The following is a 19350-nucleotide window of genomic DNA, read 5'->3' on the forward strand; positions in this document are numbered from 1 at the left end:
GGGAAGTGAGAGTGGGGCTTGAAGTCAGTTTATTGTGGAAAGGAACAGGGAGTCTGGGTCAATGACATTAACCATCAAAGCATCCATGATGTGGATCTCCTTCTCACTGTTGCTCAGTGGTCTGAATGTATTTTATTACAGGGCGAAAATACTCACATTCACAAAAGAGAGGTTACGTTAGCGGTAGATGGTAAGGTTATTCATCAAGGGGTGATAGCAGCTAGATTCCAACCAGATTAAAAGTATGGTCCTCATTAGGACAACAGTCACTCAATTCTTATATTACCAATCAATCATTATGTGCTAGTTTGACCTGTTTGTTTTTCAAAAATGTCGAGAGGAGGAGATTAGTTTCAAATTGCTCTTAAGGATGGATCAAGCTCATTTCAGATCCTCGGACACACTTCTATGAAGGACCTGGCAAGTTTTTTGTTTTTTTTTGGCAGTTAAACATCTACTGTGATACTGATTAAATGTTGCGCAAAAGGACATTTATGAGCACTTACTACATGGTCCCTAGCTCTTGTGCGAGAAGGCATAGCACTTGCTGCAGAGGGCTGTGGAGGTAATTTTGAATTCAACTGGTGGCTTGTGGAGTGGTATGAAGGCAGGTTTTCAGTATTCTAGCTTTTTATGCCTGTGGTTAATGTAGTAATCAGTGTTGTAGTTAATGTAGACTGTCAATTTGATCTTTTTTGAGAGACCAGAGTAGAATACTTTGCAGTAGTCTCGATGTGCCAAGTTTATGGCTTGCACGGAACCCATATGCTGAATCCTTTGTAAAGCCATGGGATTTTCAGCAGTATGGACACCTGGAAGTTGATACCTTTAAACTATGAATTTATTTCAGAAGTAGAAAAAGTAGCTATAGTTAGATTAATAAAAATCTTTACAATACAATAAAAAAAATCACAATAATTAAAAAAGGTTCAGGTAAACTAAATGCCGTAGACTAATATGTATCAAGATAGTACTTTTAAAAACTGCTTTAGTTATAACGGAGTTCATGACTGCGCCAGAAAAGATAAGGTTTTTCTATTCGACATTGACTAATGTCTCTCAAGATAACTAGGACTTTCAAAAAGCCCACACTCTTCTGTCTAAGATTATGTCTGTGCAAAAAAGTATAGATGCTAAGGGCTCGATTACAGTCTTAGCGGATAAGGTGTTACAAACAAGATGGATATCGCGTCCTTCAAATTCCAATTCCAATTTGTTCTATGGAGCTTGAAATAAGGTGCAAAGGATTTTGTAACGTTTGTGGCGGAGTATCCCATCCACCAAGAAAGTATTCAGGCCCTAAATCTAGATGTCGACGACTATGTCTGAGATCAACGTTATTTCCGGTGGAGTGTCTCGTATCTATTTTCTTTTCCACTGTAATACAGTATTCAGTAAACCTGCAGTTCAACTGAATATAAGAGCCATCCAGGCAAGCAATAATGGCTCGACAACAAGTTCTGATAAGTTATAAAGTAGTTTTAAACTTCTTGCTCTTTGAATTCGGGGCATATGCATAAAAGATGAAATTATAATTTTAATAGTACCAGCAGAATCTGCAGCTGAAGTAAGGGTAATCGGTCTTTTATGGGAACGATCTCTCTTTTGATGAAAACATCCCAAATCGGTGTGGTAGAAATTTGCTTTTTACTCACACTGAGTAAGTTTATTAAAATTATTTCTCAGCTGGATTCTATAAGAACTGATAACAGGACATGCATTGACATTTTGCTGAAGAGATTTTTTCCTTGCTATATCCTTGGTGTATTTATTTAAACAAAATTGGTAGATTTGATCCCGATATTTTCTTTTTCCATGGCGGGGCAATGTCACACTGCCAAAAATACCTGGAGTACATGTGTTGCCTAGAGGATTCCACAAACCAGATAAGGAAGATAATTACTCCGATTACCGGGAACTGAATCCTGAAAATATATAGTAGGTGAGTGTATGGTACTCTTAAAGCTATCCACTTACTTCTTTCTCTAAGATTTGGTAGGATTATTCCAGGCTCTTAAATCACTGATAACTCTAATGTAAACTAGCACCAAACCGGCAATAACCAAAATTGGCGAAAACAATATTAGAAAAACTCATAGTTTATTTATTTTACATTTTTATAGACTGTAAGTCAGCCGGGTGTCAGCATCGTCCACATTACATCAACATGGGAGCACACGGCAACACCTTATAAAGAACTAGCGCGATCATATGATAAGTAAATTGCCTAAATACAACAGAAATGCACACAGTCAGCGGTAAAGGGTGGCTTTGAACCACAGATAACAGTAATACTTATATCAGGGTGGCTGCCAATTTTTCAGAAGCCAGGCATTACACAAATTAAGCTGTTAACATCTTTGCAAAACGGTTTACGTTTAGTGTCTCAAACCCAATATTTAACAGCTAATATGCCATTAATACCGTGGTGAATAGTCTTTGCTTCAATGTGAATGCCCAGGTTTGCACAAAAATAAAAATTCTTACCCAAGTGATTCACTCCAAACTGCATCTCAAATCCATCGTCAGTCGTCCAATAAGGGCATCTCATTATGGCAGCATTGTTAATCAGGATATCTACATGTGGTTCTTCTGCACAAGTACACAGAAAGCATCATTAGCTTAACTGACAACACAATAAGAATGGATCAAATGTAACCTACTTTGATATAGAAGGACTCGCAACACTTGATGGCTGATCAAGTGCTAGCCGGCAATTTGTTTTTGTCAATAATAGGAATTAACTGTTTCTGCATGCATTAGGTGTAGTTGTTACAATGTTATATGCATGGCTTGATCTTTGGATTTCACGACTACATTAGGCATGTTGCCTACTCATTTGATTGGCTGTCGACCTATAAAGGGTTTCTAAGAATCAATTTCCAACCTATATCATCGTGGTGATATTTGCTAATCCATGCAATCCGATTTGTTTTAAGACACTGTTATCCTGACAATAACATGTTTCAATGTTAATGGCTGCCTATAGTTGCACTTCAAATATGCATAAAGCAGAGCGGAATGTTAATATCACTCGGAATTAGTCATAGCTCTTCCAGTAGCTGTTCTCTCCTCGCAGGGAATGCTGTTCCCATGCTCCTTTTCCACTCCCCATTAGCAGCCAAAGTCCCTGGGTCCTTTATCTCCTCTCGTCTCCCGGAAGGTATACAGTGGAATATCCAGCTTAAAACCTGGATATTCGATAAGTAAACCCCCCCCCCTTCCTCAAGCGCCTTGAGACCCTCTGGGTATGTAGTGCGCTATATACATTCTGACTTGACTTGACTTGACTGGGTGGGTTATGGGTGGGTCCAGGGGGTTTCTTGTCTTCCTACCTGCTCCTATATCTCACTTTTTGCTCTCCTTTTCTCTATCGTTTTCCCTCTCCTATAAATTTCTTCTCCCTCCTTCAGATGTTATAATCCCAGTCCCCATAGATCGCCACAATTATCACAAAAATCTTGTGCTGCCTTAGCATCACCCCAGCTCTCCATCACTCAAAAGGACGATTGCATCAATATACTTTCTTAAAAACTCATATAGGCACGAATATATTTACTTACATTCACTATGCGTTATTTTTTATCCCCTTAACCCACTCTTGACACCATGGCTAAAAAATATACTTAAAGTCCTCTCTTTTAATACTAAAGGTATCAATCACCCTATAATAAAACGCAGGAAGGTTCTAGACTACTGTACGGATCTCAAGGGTGACATTATTCTGCAGGAAACTAAATTGGGTCACAAAGATTGCAACTCCATACGTTATCAAGGTATCCAAAATATCTCTGCTTCCCCAGCAAACAAAAAGAAAAAATGGGGTCATTACTTATTATCAAGCGCTGCGAAGCCTCAGGGTAGTTTATGCGCTATATAAATGTAATTTTCATTTCATTTCAATTTTCATTTCATTCACTTTAATATACAAAAAAGCCAATATAGAAGTTGTAGATAACACCCATGACAAGGATGGCAGGATGGCAGAATCACCCAAGTTAAGAACAATAACTCCTCACTCCATATTATCAACATATACGCCTCAACAGCTGACAACCCAGAATTTTGGATAGCTCTAGACAAACGGTTATGTGAATTGCCAAAAATTCCAACATTCTCCTTGCAGGAGATTTCACCCTACCATGGGATGCTGTTTTAGACAGGAATTCTGCATGAAATCACATAAGCTAATGAGGAACCTATACACCGACTGAATGATATTTGGCACCTTCAAAACCCTACTGGAGGCAAATTAGCATTTTACTCACACTCACACAACACGTTACCTAGGATAGACTATATCCCGATAAACAATATTCTCACAGGCAGCTACTTCATCTACAATAGAATCAATATTAATCTCAGACAATTGGTGCATTTCTGTGGACTTACAAATAGATCACAACCCCCCAGAAAGAATCAATGGACATCCAACAAAGAGGGTCTCAAAGACCAACTACTCATCGACAAAATAAAAAATTCCATAGTCCCCTTCTTCATTGAGAATGACTCCAATGGCATTGCAATATACACCATCTGGGATGCTAAGAAGTCTACCATCCAGGGAGAACTCATTAACATTATGTCCAACATAAATAATTCACTAATAAACGAATCGTGGAATTAGAACAATCAATCAAACAACTAGAAAATGAATTTTCTCCTAATAAAAACCAGGAACTTCTCCCAAAAATTAAATAGTTCAAATATGAATACAACAAGATTTTAAGTAACCAGGCACACACTTGGATCCAACACAACAAAATAAAACACTTCAAAGATTCTAACTAGGCAGGCAAGGTGTTAGCAAATTACTTAAAATGTAAACAGAATCAAAACTATATCGATTCTATTAAAAACAATTCCGGAAAAAAAGTAACTTAGCTGAAAGAAACAGCCAACGTCTTTAGAGGGTTCTATAAATCCCTATACAACAGAAGAGTGTGAAATAACTGGAAAAACTCCAGCTCCTGGCTCTCTCAGAATCAAACTAAGTCTCTCTCAACCAATCCTTCACTCGTTCGGAGATTGCATTAGCAATACAGTCCTGGAAGCTGGGTAAGGCTTCAGGGCCTTATGGATTCTCTGCCAGCTTCTACAAAACCTACCAAAATGAACCTATTCCCAATCTAGAGTCACTTTATACTCATTTTGGGAGATCAGGTAAAATCACAGTCACAACCTCTGAAGCCAACATCACCGTGATTCATAAAGATTGGAAAGACCCCATTGAGGTCATAACTATAGGCCTATTTCTCTCCTGAATCTGGACTGAAAAATGTACGCAAAAATCTCATGCTTATATCATTTCTTCTCCATGCATCATTTATCCAAGGAATGATTTATTGTTTGAATTCTATTTTGAAAATGTACAGAAACTTGAACAATTCGAAGTAAAAACTGTTAATTTCAAACCAATCATCTACCTACAAACTGGAGCAGCCTGAGCTCGAATTGGCGTGTCGTCCTATCAAAGAAAGTTCAATGCAGGCAAAAACTTGGATAACTGCTCCAAAAAGCTACAAACTAACTCATCTTTTTGATTTCGTATTTACACTTCTTAAAACGTGATTTATAACTAGTTCTCATCTTTACAGATATAAGGACAAACAGAACATTTGGAATAATATAAAAAAGCAAACATTTAAGCCCACCTTCGTTTATCTTCTGTGCAAATTCACTGACGGATTTCAGAGATGCCAGGTCAAGGTGCTTTGCAAAAACGTTGTGGCTGAGAGTTTTTCCACGAATCTCTTTTGCTGCTTCTTCACATTTATTCATGTCCCGACAAGCCAAAATAATTTTGCCTCCTGCATCCGCCCCAAAAATGGTAAAACATTACTTGTACATAAAACTTTCAATGTTAGTATTTTTATTCAATTTGTACTTTTGTCAAGATTTCTCCTACATAACCTAAAGCACAATCACCCTATGTTCAACGTTTACAAAAACACTAAATAAACATGTAGGGCTTTTCAAGAGGCTACACAATCAACATCTTGTTCCTGCTATTGGATGTCAACTACCTGGGCAGCAATAACATAAGGGCATTAAACATTGTAAAATTCAATTCTAGACACTACAGGAAACTCAACAGATTGTTAGGTCAGTAAAAACTAAACAAAGATATTGCTGGTCATGTAGGTAGATCGGCTTCAATAGCACACACTTGATGTCACCATTCATGGTGTTCTCATTTTTATGTAGCACAGGGCACTGGGCCTGTGCTAGAGAACCACACACTGAGCCAGCATGTCAAGACTTGCAGCTTTCCATATAATTCTCTCTGCCAAACAAAAACTTTTCTGAGAAATCAGTAAATTCATTAACAAAAAACTATTGACAGAAGATTGGTAAATGTTTCATGTGATCTCTCGTTTTAACTATTCACGGTTCATAGGAAACCCGAATTTCAATCAAGCACTGAAGGATAACATACACCTTCAGCGCACGCACCCTCTTTTACGCTTCACACAACCCGTATCTATCTGCCATCTGAGAGATCATCTAAAGATCCCTTCGAGAACAGATAATTTAAAAACGTTGTTCAGAGGATGGTTGCTCATTGACACCAGCATCATCCCACCTGTGTTGGGGAGATTACATCTCGAAACAGTGACAGCAAAAATATCAGGCTACCAAAATATCCAGCACCAAATATCGAGAAGGTATGTGCACATAAATAAATATTGATTTACTATTCTTTACAACACATTTACACACAAACCAGCTTTCCCTTCGTCCTTCCTACTGCTAACCAGTGCTTAATTTGTAACATTTTAAGTGCCATGGCTCTCACCAGGAGGCCACTGCAGCTTGGACCTCCCATCGCCCCTGTCATTGCTGCCAAAACAACTACTAACCATCTCTCCCACATGTAAATGCAACAGTTCAGATTATTCCAGGTCCCCAAAGCTAAAGAAATGGCTGGGGAGGCAGGTATTAGCCATTTTTTAATGTATATTGTTTTCCTAAACAACTGTTACAGTGCTCATCTCTAAAATACATGAGCAGCGCCACCTTGTGGCATACTGCCATAAGTGTGGTGTTGACTATAAGGTGCGGGTTCCAAGCACCGGAAACCAATTAAGTGCCGGTGCTCAGCACCGGAAAGCTCTGGCTCAAATTAACCACTGCTGCTAACACTTATTCACACAAAAGAAAGGAAGGGGTGTTCACAACGACCTGTTGTCTTATTGGGAGTTGCTCAAAATTCTACACTGGAAAATCCTTTTGTGTTTAAAAACTGCCCTCACACACTAAATAGTGTCATGGTTCATCATTGGGCGCTAGATAGAAGAAACACAAGTATTAGGGGGCACAGATACTAATAATCAAGGAATTCCCTGCCCATATAATTTTTAATCCTGCCAGGAGAAGATCAAAAGAAAATGCAGCGGACTATCCCCTAGGTAGTTGTCGAATTTTTTACTGTGATGAGAGGATCCTTTACCCAGTGAGGAATTTACTCTAGTTCCTCAACATCTGACAATAACAAAAAAATAAAAAATAATTGCCCGATTTGTAAGTTGGTCTGCGTCAGAATGTTGATGCAGGCCCTACGATGAAGCATGACGCTATTTAGTGTATGAGGGCAGTATTTAAACACAAAAGGATTTTCCAGTGTAGAATATTAAGCAACTCCCAATAAGACACAAGATCGTTTTGAATACCCCTTCCTTTCTTTTCTGTGAATAAGATATATATGGTTTGACAGGGTATACATGTGGGAAGTTAAATAAGAGTGGGTTAAAGTCTTATTTCTACTATAAACTATAGTTTTTAAGTTTAGAAATAAGATTGAACCCACTCGGGGAGGTATCAATAGGCAGTTGTCCTAACATAGAGGTTTTTATGTATATTGATCAATCTATGAACTAAATAAAATGTTTTTAACTATCTTTTCTTATATGGGTGTTGAATCTTGAGTTTGATACTATATGTGATGAATATATTGTAAACCAGAGTGCTAGATTTGTGTAAATTGGAATTAGTAGCTATTGCAGAACAACCGCGCCTCTGATATTTTGTTGTAGCACTGACACTTGGTCCAGGGTTAAGGTTTTTGGCCCCTTCCTTCTAGAATATAGGGACTTTTGTGGTGTTGATGACCAGTCAATATAAAAGCATACTGAGAAGACCCCATTAATGCTCGCAAATTTTGCTATACCTGTCTCCATTTTACTCCACACCTCTTCCTATTCATTTCCAAATCTCCCTGCCAGCTATGTATTGCACCAACGTTCTGACAAACTATTCAGCTCTACTGATTCCAATGGAAGTGCTTCATCTCCAGGGCAGACAATTTTGATCTCACTTTAGGCTTGAATTCTGGTATGCTGGCTGGAGCCCGAAGCAAGACCATGGTCTCTGCTTCTGGCTCCACCTTTTCCTAAATTGTAACAGGCAGAGGTGGGGTCATCCACTCTGTAGGCAAATAGTATCCGCTCTGTAGGCAAATAGTGAGGAATAGGAAGGTTGACAGGAGCAGAATGCTAAATGTCTGACAAGGTCGGACTAGGAAACCAAAGGCAGCCCTGCCAAAAGCGCTTAAACCAACCATACTCCCTTCAACTCCTTGTGCTAATTCCATCCATCCACCCACTCATCTATCCATTTTCCCTCTCTCCCTTTCTGTCCTCTCTCTTTGCCTCTATGAGCACTTTCTGCCTCCCTCCCTTTATTGAAGCCTCCCCATGCCTGCTTCAGTTAACCTCAGGTACCTGGGGAAAGTGACGGAGGCACTAGAATTGGCTCAGCGCTTTCAAAACCGGTCTCCAAGGGTTTCAATCCACTGGGGAAATGCCCAGTGAAATAAAAACCCTGTCTTGCCCTGATGAGTGAGTGTAAATGCACTTGTGTGAGTGATGAGGTGGCCAGTTCGGTTGGGCGTTAGGCATCTTTTCGGTTGTGTTCTCCGAGAGTACCTGAATAAATAGTTACTCTTTTTTTTGTTGAGGGTCTACAACGTTGTGGAGCAGCTTGGCCGCACAGACAAAACAGGATGCTTTCAGCCTAGAATCACCTGAATTAATTATACAATACAGATAAATATTGATATGTGGCTCCTGGTCTACAGCCACACACTGGTGTGTTGACAAATTGTTCCCTTTTTACCAGTAAATCAATCATGCAAGAAAAAAGTTAATAGGATCCTATGTCATGTAAAGTCTTGTACTTGTGCCCCAATGCATTTAGTGTCCTTCATCAGTGGACATGAGCCGATAATCATGAAGTCTAAGAACATCTATGAAAACAAAACACAGAAAAGACACAAATCACCCTAAGCTCCGTTTGGTACATGTGCAGGGTAAATGTAAATGTAAATGTACAGGAATTTATATAGCGCAAATCACCAACCGGTTTCTAAGCGCTTGCTTAGGGAACCCGTCCTGGTATTCTCCTGTGAGATAACCCCGGCAGGGTATCCGCAAGGTGAAAGCCAGGCATCCCGCCGCGAGGGGCCGTTGTGGAGATTAAGCAAGCTATTGCCCCGAGTCGCAGAGTGTGAACCCGTGAATCGAGTAGGCACCGGAGCGAGAATTGTCGAGTCCATGGACATTTTAGGACTCAAGACCCCGCCGAGCCGGGAATTGAACCCTGGTCCCGGGCTGACCTCTGCTTCCAGGTCTGCCTCCTCTAACCAGTGAGCCACACTTCTCCAACATAATATCATCAGCTAGGCATGATGGATAAACCTGATATCCTGGCATCCATCAGTGACATATTTGTGGGCATTCTTGATAACCTTCACATAAATGCCCATCAGTGACAATTGTTTTGGGGACATGCTGGCTATACCTGTATAACAGGTAAAAGCAGATGCATGTTTGCTTCCATACTATCCCTGAGATTGGAGCGGCCCATCCTTGACAAAGTGCCCACTCTTAACATCAATTCTTGCTATTCCTGACTGTGGAGAAAATTGCCATATTATGAAGAGTAGAGAAAATTGCCATATTCACGCCAGAAGACAACGTTGCCATATTGAGGCAAATAGAGAAAATTGCCATAATATAAACCTTGCTTGTACTTTTAATGTTGATGCACAAACATGAAAGACAGACTATGCCCATGTGCGATAGCAGTATACGAATGTGCATGGTGAAAATGCCACGGTGATGCTTGGGGGTCAGAATGTTTTTTCTTGGAAAAGACAAGCTTTTGTTTGAGAGAATTGACATTATTGAGCCAAAATCAAAATGTTGAATTTCATAAAGAAATGTCTGTATTTTCTAAAACTGGTAAACTGATGGTTCAAACACTGCATTTATAAAAAACACTTAAAGCTGATTGAGTGACACTTCGACTCATGCTTAGTTTGGGGGATTTTTATCCAATTTATGTGAAGATTTTGCTGTAAAATTTCCAAATGGCCTGTTTTTGCACAATCTTCACAGGGAGAAGCTTGCGTTCCTTTGTAAAGGCAGTCAAACACACAGACAAAGTTTATGCTCTGCCATTTTCAAAGTTCACAGGCTGCCTCTGCGGTTAAAGGTAGCAATTTAGCTGTGTGCAATATGTCGGTTTAATGTCTAGAAAGTGTTCTAACTGTAAACAAAAAAAATCATACAGGGCTTGCAGTATTAAATGTACGGCCCTATTTTGCATGAGCAAACGGGTTTGCGACCCTTTGAGCATACAAAATGTGAAAGGGCTATGTCGTTATTTAGGAATTGCGAGTCGCTATTAGAAAGGGGCATTCCCTTCCTAAAAGAGAACGCAACCCCATGTGTGAATGTTTAGCAACCGTAATTGCGGTCACAGGCAATGGTTCCAGAGACCACTACCGGCTCTTAAAAAATGAAACGAAAATGTTTCAATTTAATTTTTAAATGCATCCTGTTTTCCTTTAAGGAAAATGGGCTCCATTTAAAAAAAAAAAAAAAAAAAAAACCAACTGCATTATTTAAAAGCAGTCCCAGACTTGGTGGTGTGCTGAGCCCAGAAGGCCAGCATCCCTGGGAGGGCCTGTCATTCCCAATGGGCTCGCAAATTGAGAGAAACTCATGGGCGTCGCAATTTGCGACCACATTGGGAATTACAAACAGTGTTAAACACACTGTTGTACATGGCAAATAGCACCAGTCAAATTGCGAGTCGCAAATAAGTCACAATTTGCGAGGCGCTATTTTGCATGTCGTACATCTGGCCCCAAATCGATTCCGGTGAAGAAACCGCGCTGTGTTACATATAACACAACTCTTGTGAACAGTCTTAAGTAGGCAAAGGAAACTCCGTGCGCTAAACAGCATCTTTGGGAACCTATAACAAAAATTCCATACACCACATGCACTTTATCTGATCAGTACACAGAGAGAAACTTCTGCTTAGGCATTTTGGGAAAGTCATACAGCTTTGATCAGGTGAATGTCTGTGCTTCAGAACTCCTCTGTAAACACTCTTTAGCTGGTCATTGAGTAGAACAGTGTGCATCTGGATGTAGCTAGCACTGCATTTGTGTTTCCTCGTTTACTGGCACACATGTAGTGATGGATCCTGGCTATTGGGCCACACAGCTAGAGGGAACATTACACCAACAGTAAGCGAAGTACAAGAAAATTTGAGAGGTGCACTCAGTGAAGTCAACAATACAAAAAGTTCATAGTTTTTGTGACTCTTCTGTTCTTTCTTTAATGTGTTCTTTATTTTCTTTTTAAAATACAAAGGCACAGCCAACGCGTTTCATTCCCTTTCGTGCCTTGGGAATTTCGTCAGGGCATACACAAAATGATCGTTCAACTTCAATGGTCCAAAGCGTGATCGCACTTGCACGGCTAATGCTGAAGGATTGGTATAGGTGATGTGGCCCCAAAGTGCCTGGATAGTATAAAGATAACGTTTCCAGGAGGGGTATCCGGTTGAGGTATCCCAAGTTGGCCACAATAGTGCATAAAGAGCGAGAACAAGTGTAGATCCTGGCCCCCTGGATAGTGTAAAGGTAACGTTCCAGGAAGGGTATCTGTTTGTAGTATCCCAAATTGGCCGCAGTAGTGTGTGAAAACGAGAACGAGTATAGATCCTGGCCCCCTTAGAAGATCATTGTAAATGAAGGGCGGGTGGCCGCTGGTTGACAGGTAACATCCAGACAGGCTATAGGGTCGTTCTTGTAGTGCGAGACCTTTGTTAGGATCTCTGTGGTCTCCTGCTCCTCCCCGTGGAATTCCCAAGGATCAACCCTCTCACCTACCCTCTTCAACCTTTACCTTGAACGTCTCACTGAGGTTCTACGTGCCGCTAGTATCTTCTACCATATGTACGCCGACGATACTCAAATTTACATAAAAATCTCTTCCCCTGAGGACATTTTCTCCCTGAATGAGGCCTTGAAGCTAACAGTCCACTGACTCACCGCCAACCAGCTTAAACTCAACGCAAATAAAACTGAATTCCTTTTGCTCTCCCCACCCAAACCCAATCCAGACATCCAGAGATGGATCAAGACCATCTTAGCACTAAACTGCCCTCCTACCATTGTTAACTCGGCGAAATCCCTTGGAATAACCCTGGACGGCAGCCCGAACATGAGAGGCCATATAAACTTGATGGCCAAAACGGCTAGATTCCACCTGAACTACCTAAGAAACCTGAAACCCTTCCTCGATGTGTCCGACCTTAAAACGGAAGTACAGGCACTAGTCATTTCTAGATTAGAATATGGATGCTCTACTCTTGCAGGGCTACTCAAAAAATCTCTGGCCCCATTGAAAGCCTGCCTCAACACCGCTGCCAGACTACTAACCAGCTCAAAGAAATTCAATCACATCTCTTCCCACCTCAAAGCGCTGAACTGGCTTCCTTTTAGAGGCCAGAATCCAAATTAAACTGGCCTGCATTACTCACAAAGCTCTTTATAACAACTCCCCTGCATTTCTGGCACAAAACCTCGTGGTATCAGGTGGACCCAGTAACTCCCGTTCAGCCAAAGACCTACTGCTGCAACCTGCACGCTTCCGGAAAAAGAAAACCTACAACCGGGCCTTCACTGGGGCTGCGCCAAGGATTTGGAACTCTCTCCCAGCCGCCATCATAAGACTTCCGTCCTTGACAAATTTTAGGAATGAGACAAAAACCTTCTTAATGGGTAAATACCTCGCCTATTGAACATGTTACATTATTATCCTTCTATGAACGATACCCATTCCTGCACTCCTGGGTATTCCCCAAGAGTTGAGACTATGTACTTTCCTGCACAATGTATCTACCTGTTTTAATTTCCTTCCCACATGTAGCTGGGACTTTGACTACTTGTTTCCTTGCATTATGTATCCCTTTTTTTACCCTATTGATCCCTACCTTCCCTTCGCTCTGTACACCACCCTTAATACTGTAAAGCGCTCCGATACCCTCACGGGTCTGGTACACGCTCTATAAAACTATAAAATAAAATAAATAAATAAATAAATAAAATAACGCAGCCCTTATTCCATTAAGGAAAAGGCGGGGTGTTAAAAATAAAAGTTTATTTTGTTATAGCTTGAGAGTTGGCTGTGATTCGCAGGCCTGCTGCCTGCCATTCAACAACGTTTTTTCTACATATACAAAGGGGAAAGGGTCTCAGCGGGATCCATTTCCTTTTAATAATGGGTTACCACCGCAACTCGGAAGTCTGTAACTTTTCAACATTTGCCAATCGGATTATGGTTGAAAAACATTGCCACGTTTCGTACCAATTTAGCATTTTGAAGGGACCCCATTACATTCCCCTTCAAAATACGTATAGGGTACCAATCCCATTGTAGATGATGTTAAAAGTTTACAGACTCCTAACATGGAACTGGTAAATACACAAAAGCTGCTTTGCGGCAACAAATTCTGAATCTTAGTGTCTGAAGTCATAAAGATGCTTTGCACATCTGGCCTATAGTACCCTCTTGCTATAAAAGATGGGACGGGGAATTTGCTCTGTATGATGAAATTAATTGATTTATACCACTAATGTTTTTTAGTCTTTAGAATGCTGGATAAATTAAGCCTTGATTTTGAATGTCTTTCCAGATATACTGTAAACAGCAGTAAGTTTGAGGTGCTCTGCTCATTCTCAAACACTATTTTCCATATCAGTTATCAAATACCTGGGTATTTATAGCACAACTAATCTTGAAGACTTTGTGAAGTTAAACTTGGATGGTAGTGGGTAAGATAATAGAGTAAGTAATTGGTCACAAAAAAACCTGTAAATATTATCAAGGTCATTTTCGTTTTCCACTAGACTAAAGCATACACTGCTATTTTGCAAAGCTATTTGTAATGCTTTACGTCAGTGGTTCTTAACATGTGGTCTGGGTACCCCTGGGGGTCCGTGAGGTCTACTCAGGGCGTCCACGACTGCTTAGAAAATAAAATGATATTAACAGATTAATAAAGTGTATATAAAAAATGAAGGAAAATTTAAAGAGAAATGTTTTTAATGTTCTGTAAATGTGAAGGAATTTGAAATTGGGAGTTAAAAATTAAGTTGCATCCTCACATTGGTTCGTGAGAGGAGAGCAAGTGCCCCTAACAGAGTATGGTATGGACAATGGGTGGCCTCAATTACATTTAGAAAAGCTCCAACCTTTTCATCAAACTTAACAATTTGATTATTTTTATATTTATTTTGTAATTTATTAAAATATTTAATATTTTTTTGTTTTTGGTTGATGAATGTTTCTTTATGTATTTTTGTGCACTGTTTTGTGGCTCAAATCATCACAATTGGTTAGGCTGGGGTCCCCACATTCCAATACTGTGGAGTCTCTAGATTCCAATAATGATTAAGAGAGGGGTCTACAGAAGTCGAAAGGTGAAGAACTACTGCTTTAGTTAATTTTTCAACTTACAACTGTATTTTCTTTTAATCTTGTTGAGGTTGTATCTTACATATCTTGCAATAAGTCCCACAGTTGGCTTTGTATTTACAACACAGATAGAATTTGTAAATACTACACACAGACAGAATGATAATTTCCAGAAACTTGTGGCTTCTGATAGAGACAAACACAAATAACACACACATTTACCTCGTTTAGCTAACTCCAAGGCGGTTTCTTTACCAATACCAGTATTTGCACCAGTTATAATTACAGTCTTGCCTTTAATCTCTGCCTTGCTGGTACATGCGCCACCACCTATATAGTCCCTAAAAAACAGAGATACAAATTATTCCTCTTGCTTACAGATGGTGACACTTTTCTTACTTACTATGTGTTTTACATACATGTCAACAGTTTGAAATGAGACATAGGAAGGTTTTGAAGAAAATAGAGGGCTGTATTTTCCCCACAGACCTTTATTGAAGCAGAAATAATTTCAGACAGGTGACTGCTAACATAAAGTATTTTATGGCCTACAAAATTGGCAGTCTCCCGCCTGAATCGGATATGTGGGCATATACAGTTTTACGAATCCATTTATTTTCATAATCATGAAGACAAGCCATACACAATAAGCAGATTCTTCCACTATCTGTCTATCGATGGTAAAAACATAAACGTAACCTGATCCAAAGATGATGTCTGTACTAGAATGTAAAATCATTGACATATGCACTCCGTTGACCAAAGCCCTGCATGCATGTCATTCAGAGCGATTAGGAATTCTGAAAGGGAATGTTTTATTAGGAATATTTATATACATCATAAAACGTAGTAATGTGGGTGATCCTTTGCTTCACCTGGATGACTGAGCCTCCACTCGGGCTTGAGTTTGCCAGAGTGATTACAATAAACAGCAAAAGTAACAGTTGCTCAAGAAACAAGGCCAAGATGAAAGGTGCTCTGATTAGACAATGGCCTGGTTTAGGTTGCAGACTGATGCCCTGCAACCCCGTAGGATATGTATCCTTTAGACCAGTTAGCTCGCAGTGCCATCACAAGTCCCCTTACCATAGACGGACTAAATGGTTCTGGCAACTACTGAACATGACAACCATGTCCCCTCAGGAATCGTGGGGACAGATCTACAACATTTCACTCATACACTTGTGCTCTCTCTTGCTCAGAAAAATATACAACGAGTACACAGAGAGACGTTTTCAATGTTTATTGAACCAACTTGATGCCATTTTACATGAGCACTAGGCTTTTCTAAAGTTGCCTTCACTTGCCTTATCTACTTTTGACACACATTTGCATTTGTGACACTTTGGGTTTGTTTCCTAGAAAGACTGACCTTGCTTACACAAGTAATTTCGCAAGAGCACTATCGTATTGCAGTGGCACTATGTGCAAGGTCTACACGTACGTTGTGCAAACGTGTTTGTTATTTTCGTCCATATGCAACACAGCTATCTGTAGCATACAAACAAAGGCAGCCAGATCATAATCTCAGCCCAAGGCAACGATGCCTTTTCTATGAATAAACATCTGTAAAGCAGCCAGCATTCTTGCCGACATAACACTCAGAGTTTGAGCTAGAGCCTGAGTCTGGTGCCCTACAACTGTGACTCTGAGACACTGTTTTCCATCAGTGTCGCCGGATTGCACTGTGCCCTGATGGCTGAACGCTGCGCTCGCAAGCTGCGCACTATCACTGATGCGGTCTGCAGCTAAACTGGATGTGGTCTGCAGTTAATCTGGTTTCTTCCTGACTTCGCTGTCTAATGGTCGAGCGGGCGGACGGTTACACAGGTGAGAGTACGAAAACATCTGCGATTATGCCGGATCACGCACTGCATCTCACAGTTTATACCTGGGCATATCAGCTGTCTCCCCTTTGTGGGAGGGAGCCCGTCATCTTGCGGATGAGGCACACTGTGTTAAGGTAGGTAAGGAGGGCCAGGCGTCCTCCACCCGATTCGGTAACCAGCAGTGCCACTTTCCGCACAGTGCCTCGTGATTTAATTCACAGGCCAAACTGTTGTCTCGACCCGGTCTCTCCCTAGGCTAGTACATTCCCTAGGATAGACCCTGAGCAGTGGTCTGCCAGTCTCAGCAGACTCAATATCGGGTGAGCCTGTGGTGTTGTTGGGTGCGGAGAAGGACTGCTTCTCACGGCCTGAGTGCTTGATCCCTGACTACTTGGTGATGGGATTAGCCCTGTGCAGTCTTTGAGGGAGCCTAGTCTCAACCCTCCATTTTGGGGTCTCAATCTCCCGTTCACTACATGTGGGCCAGCTACAAAATGGTAACTATCCCCTTTCACTGGAAACTAAAGAAGGACTGCATCACACACCTTCGTCTATTGCGATAATGTGGCAGCATCTTGTACCTGCTATGGTTACTATCTTTTTCTACTCCAGTTATCGTTTTGCACACACTTTGAAGTAACGAGAAACTCGATACTTTCATCTCAGCAAGAGCACTGCTGTCAAATGCGGGGAACAGCGTTTACAACGCAACTTTTACCACGCACTACCTTTACCACGCAACTTTTACAACGCAAGTCGTTACGACTTGCGCTGGGGGGCGCTGTAGGATTGGGAATGGTTTAATTTACTATCCAAAACCTTCCCTACTATCCACGGGGACTGGAGTTGGAATAGTAAATTAAACTATTCACTATCCAGCGCTCCCCAACGCAAGTCGTTGTAACGACTTGCGTTGTAAAAGTTATGTGGTAAAGGCATGCGTTATAAAAGCATGCGTAGTAAGGACATACATCCATCAAATGCGCTAACAGATTAGTTTTTTTATAATTGCCTTGGCTTTCTGCTCTAACTAGTAATATTGAATGAGATCTTCACTTCGACATTTTACCCTCACTGAACTAAGACACATCCTCTCCTACCTAAGTTTGGCTCTGTAAATACAATGATCTTTATTTCTTTACTGGGGTCCAAACCAACATCTAAGGAGTCTGCTCACCCATTAAAATTATATCAGGCGAGAGGCGTATAGCTTATCCCCACATAATCTCCTCATTCCCAGTGAGCTGTCTTAACCTTCCCCTCTCCAGCGTCAAACTCAAACATGGCTACTAGCTCACAGAGCATACCGGACACCAAGCTTGAGCCGGGGGAACACAATAGTTTCATAATTAAATACCCACCGGAACTATCAAAAATGTATCCAAATCCCTCAAACACAAGATTACTTGAATCATATTCAGAAACCCCAAACCATGACCCATACTTCTGTGTGAAAAAAGGAACTACAATAAGCAATCTGATCTGCACTAAAAGAAGAGCGCAGTGGAGGAAAGCACTTTACTCACTACTCCGAGTCACTTCCTCTAAGAAATTACCATGACTCTTGGTAGCCCCTACACCCACATACTGAGCGGCTGCAAGCATCTCAATATATAACTACGGGGCCATCTTCATACAAGCCTCCGTAATATAGGGGGTTTTGATGACATTTTCTCCGTCATCAAGAATTCCTTGACTAACAATGACCTTGACAAATCAACTAGGTGTTCTAGCTCTTCACCTATTCCACAGTATCCCAAAGCAGTCTCCTTGCACCCCCAACCTCTTAAGCACTACACCCCTTCCCCCCATTACTCCTCCACCATGAGTAACACATATATTCCCACTGCGCCATCACTTTCGGGGGGGTCTGATTCTCCCACTATGACACGAAAATTCAGACAGCACTACCACCACGCCATGAAAGCAGGGGGCACAGACATACATAGCAATGGATCTTTCTTAGACACTCCGACTCTACCCTAAATCGTTTAATGTCTCGGCTTACACGCAATTAACTTGCCTACGACACTTCCACTGGATCAAATATTGACTACCTTGAAGCCTGAACCCTCAATCCCAAACAACATCAGTACTACTCTGTCCCGAGTACTTACAGAGATTCAGATCTTAACTTCCCAGCCGCCTAAGATTAACCAACCCTCCAACTCAACCTCCCCTCCTCTGGTCCTACCAGGCCAGCAGTACCCTAACACGGGTATCTTTACCATCCCGTCTCCACCTTGTCCTCAGATCCATTCCTCAGCTACTTATCACCGCCCCTGTCCCACATCCAGACTTGAGGCAATCACTCGGGACCTTCAAAAACTTAAGGCTGACTTACAAACATTCATAAACATCACCTCAGAGGCAGCTAGTGACTTGTCGTGTAACAGGTCGTCTGGATGATCAGACTTACTCAAGCTCCTGACTACCACTCTAAGCTGTCATCCCTTCCTTCAGCTAAAAGGATCAATCCTAACTCGACATCTCCATTCTGGAGTTGGAGAACCACTCCCCTACCCAAACTCTAGAATGCTTATTATCTAACAGCCGCTGACAGTCACTCCCTCCTCCTAGCATACAATTCCACACACAAAGGCAAGCCAGACAAGCAGGGTCTTAAACAAACTATTTCGCTGAACCCATATAGAGTACCCAGAGATAAGTCTAATGCTATAAATACTTCCGACCTTAAGCAAGTTCACATCATACAGACTACTTCCACTGACTTCAAAACT

At 41.0% G+C, this 19350-nt stretch overlaps 1 protein-coding gene across 1 annotated transcript in view; it reads right to left on the bottom strand.

The window, feature by feature from the left end:
- Positions 1–19350, bottom strand: part of RDH13 (retinol dehydrogenase 13) — a 122389-nt gene that overhangs the window by 50308 nt on the left and 52731 nt on the right. Inside the window, exons 2-4 of the mRNA XM_086927417.1 lie at positions 15003–15121; positions 5655–5810; positions 2488–2592 (exon numbers count right to left, since the gene is read on the bottom strand). Of these exons, the coding sequence (XP_086783543.1) occupies positions 2488–2592; positions 5655–5810; positions 15003–15121 (380 nt within the window). The remainder of the gene's footprint in view (positions 1–2487; positions 2593–5654; positions 5811–15002; positions 15122–19350) is intronic.

Source organism: Lissotriton vulgaris, chromosome 6, assembly GCF_964263255.1.
Source record: "Lissotriton vulgaris chromosome 6, aLisVul1.2, whole genome shotgun sequence".
Taxonomy (NCBI): domain Eukaryota; kingdom Metazoa; phylum Chordata; class Amphibia; order Caudata; family Salamandridae; genus Lissotriton; species Lissotriton vulgaris.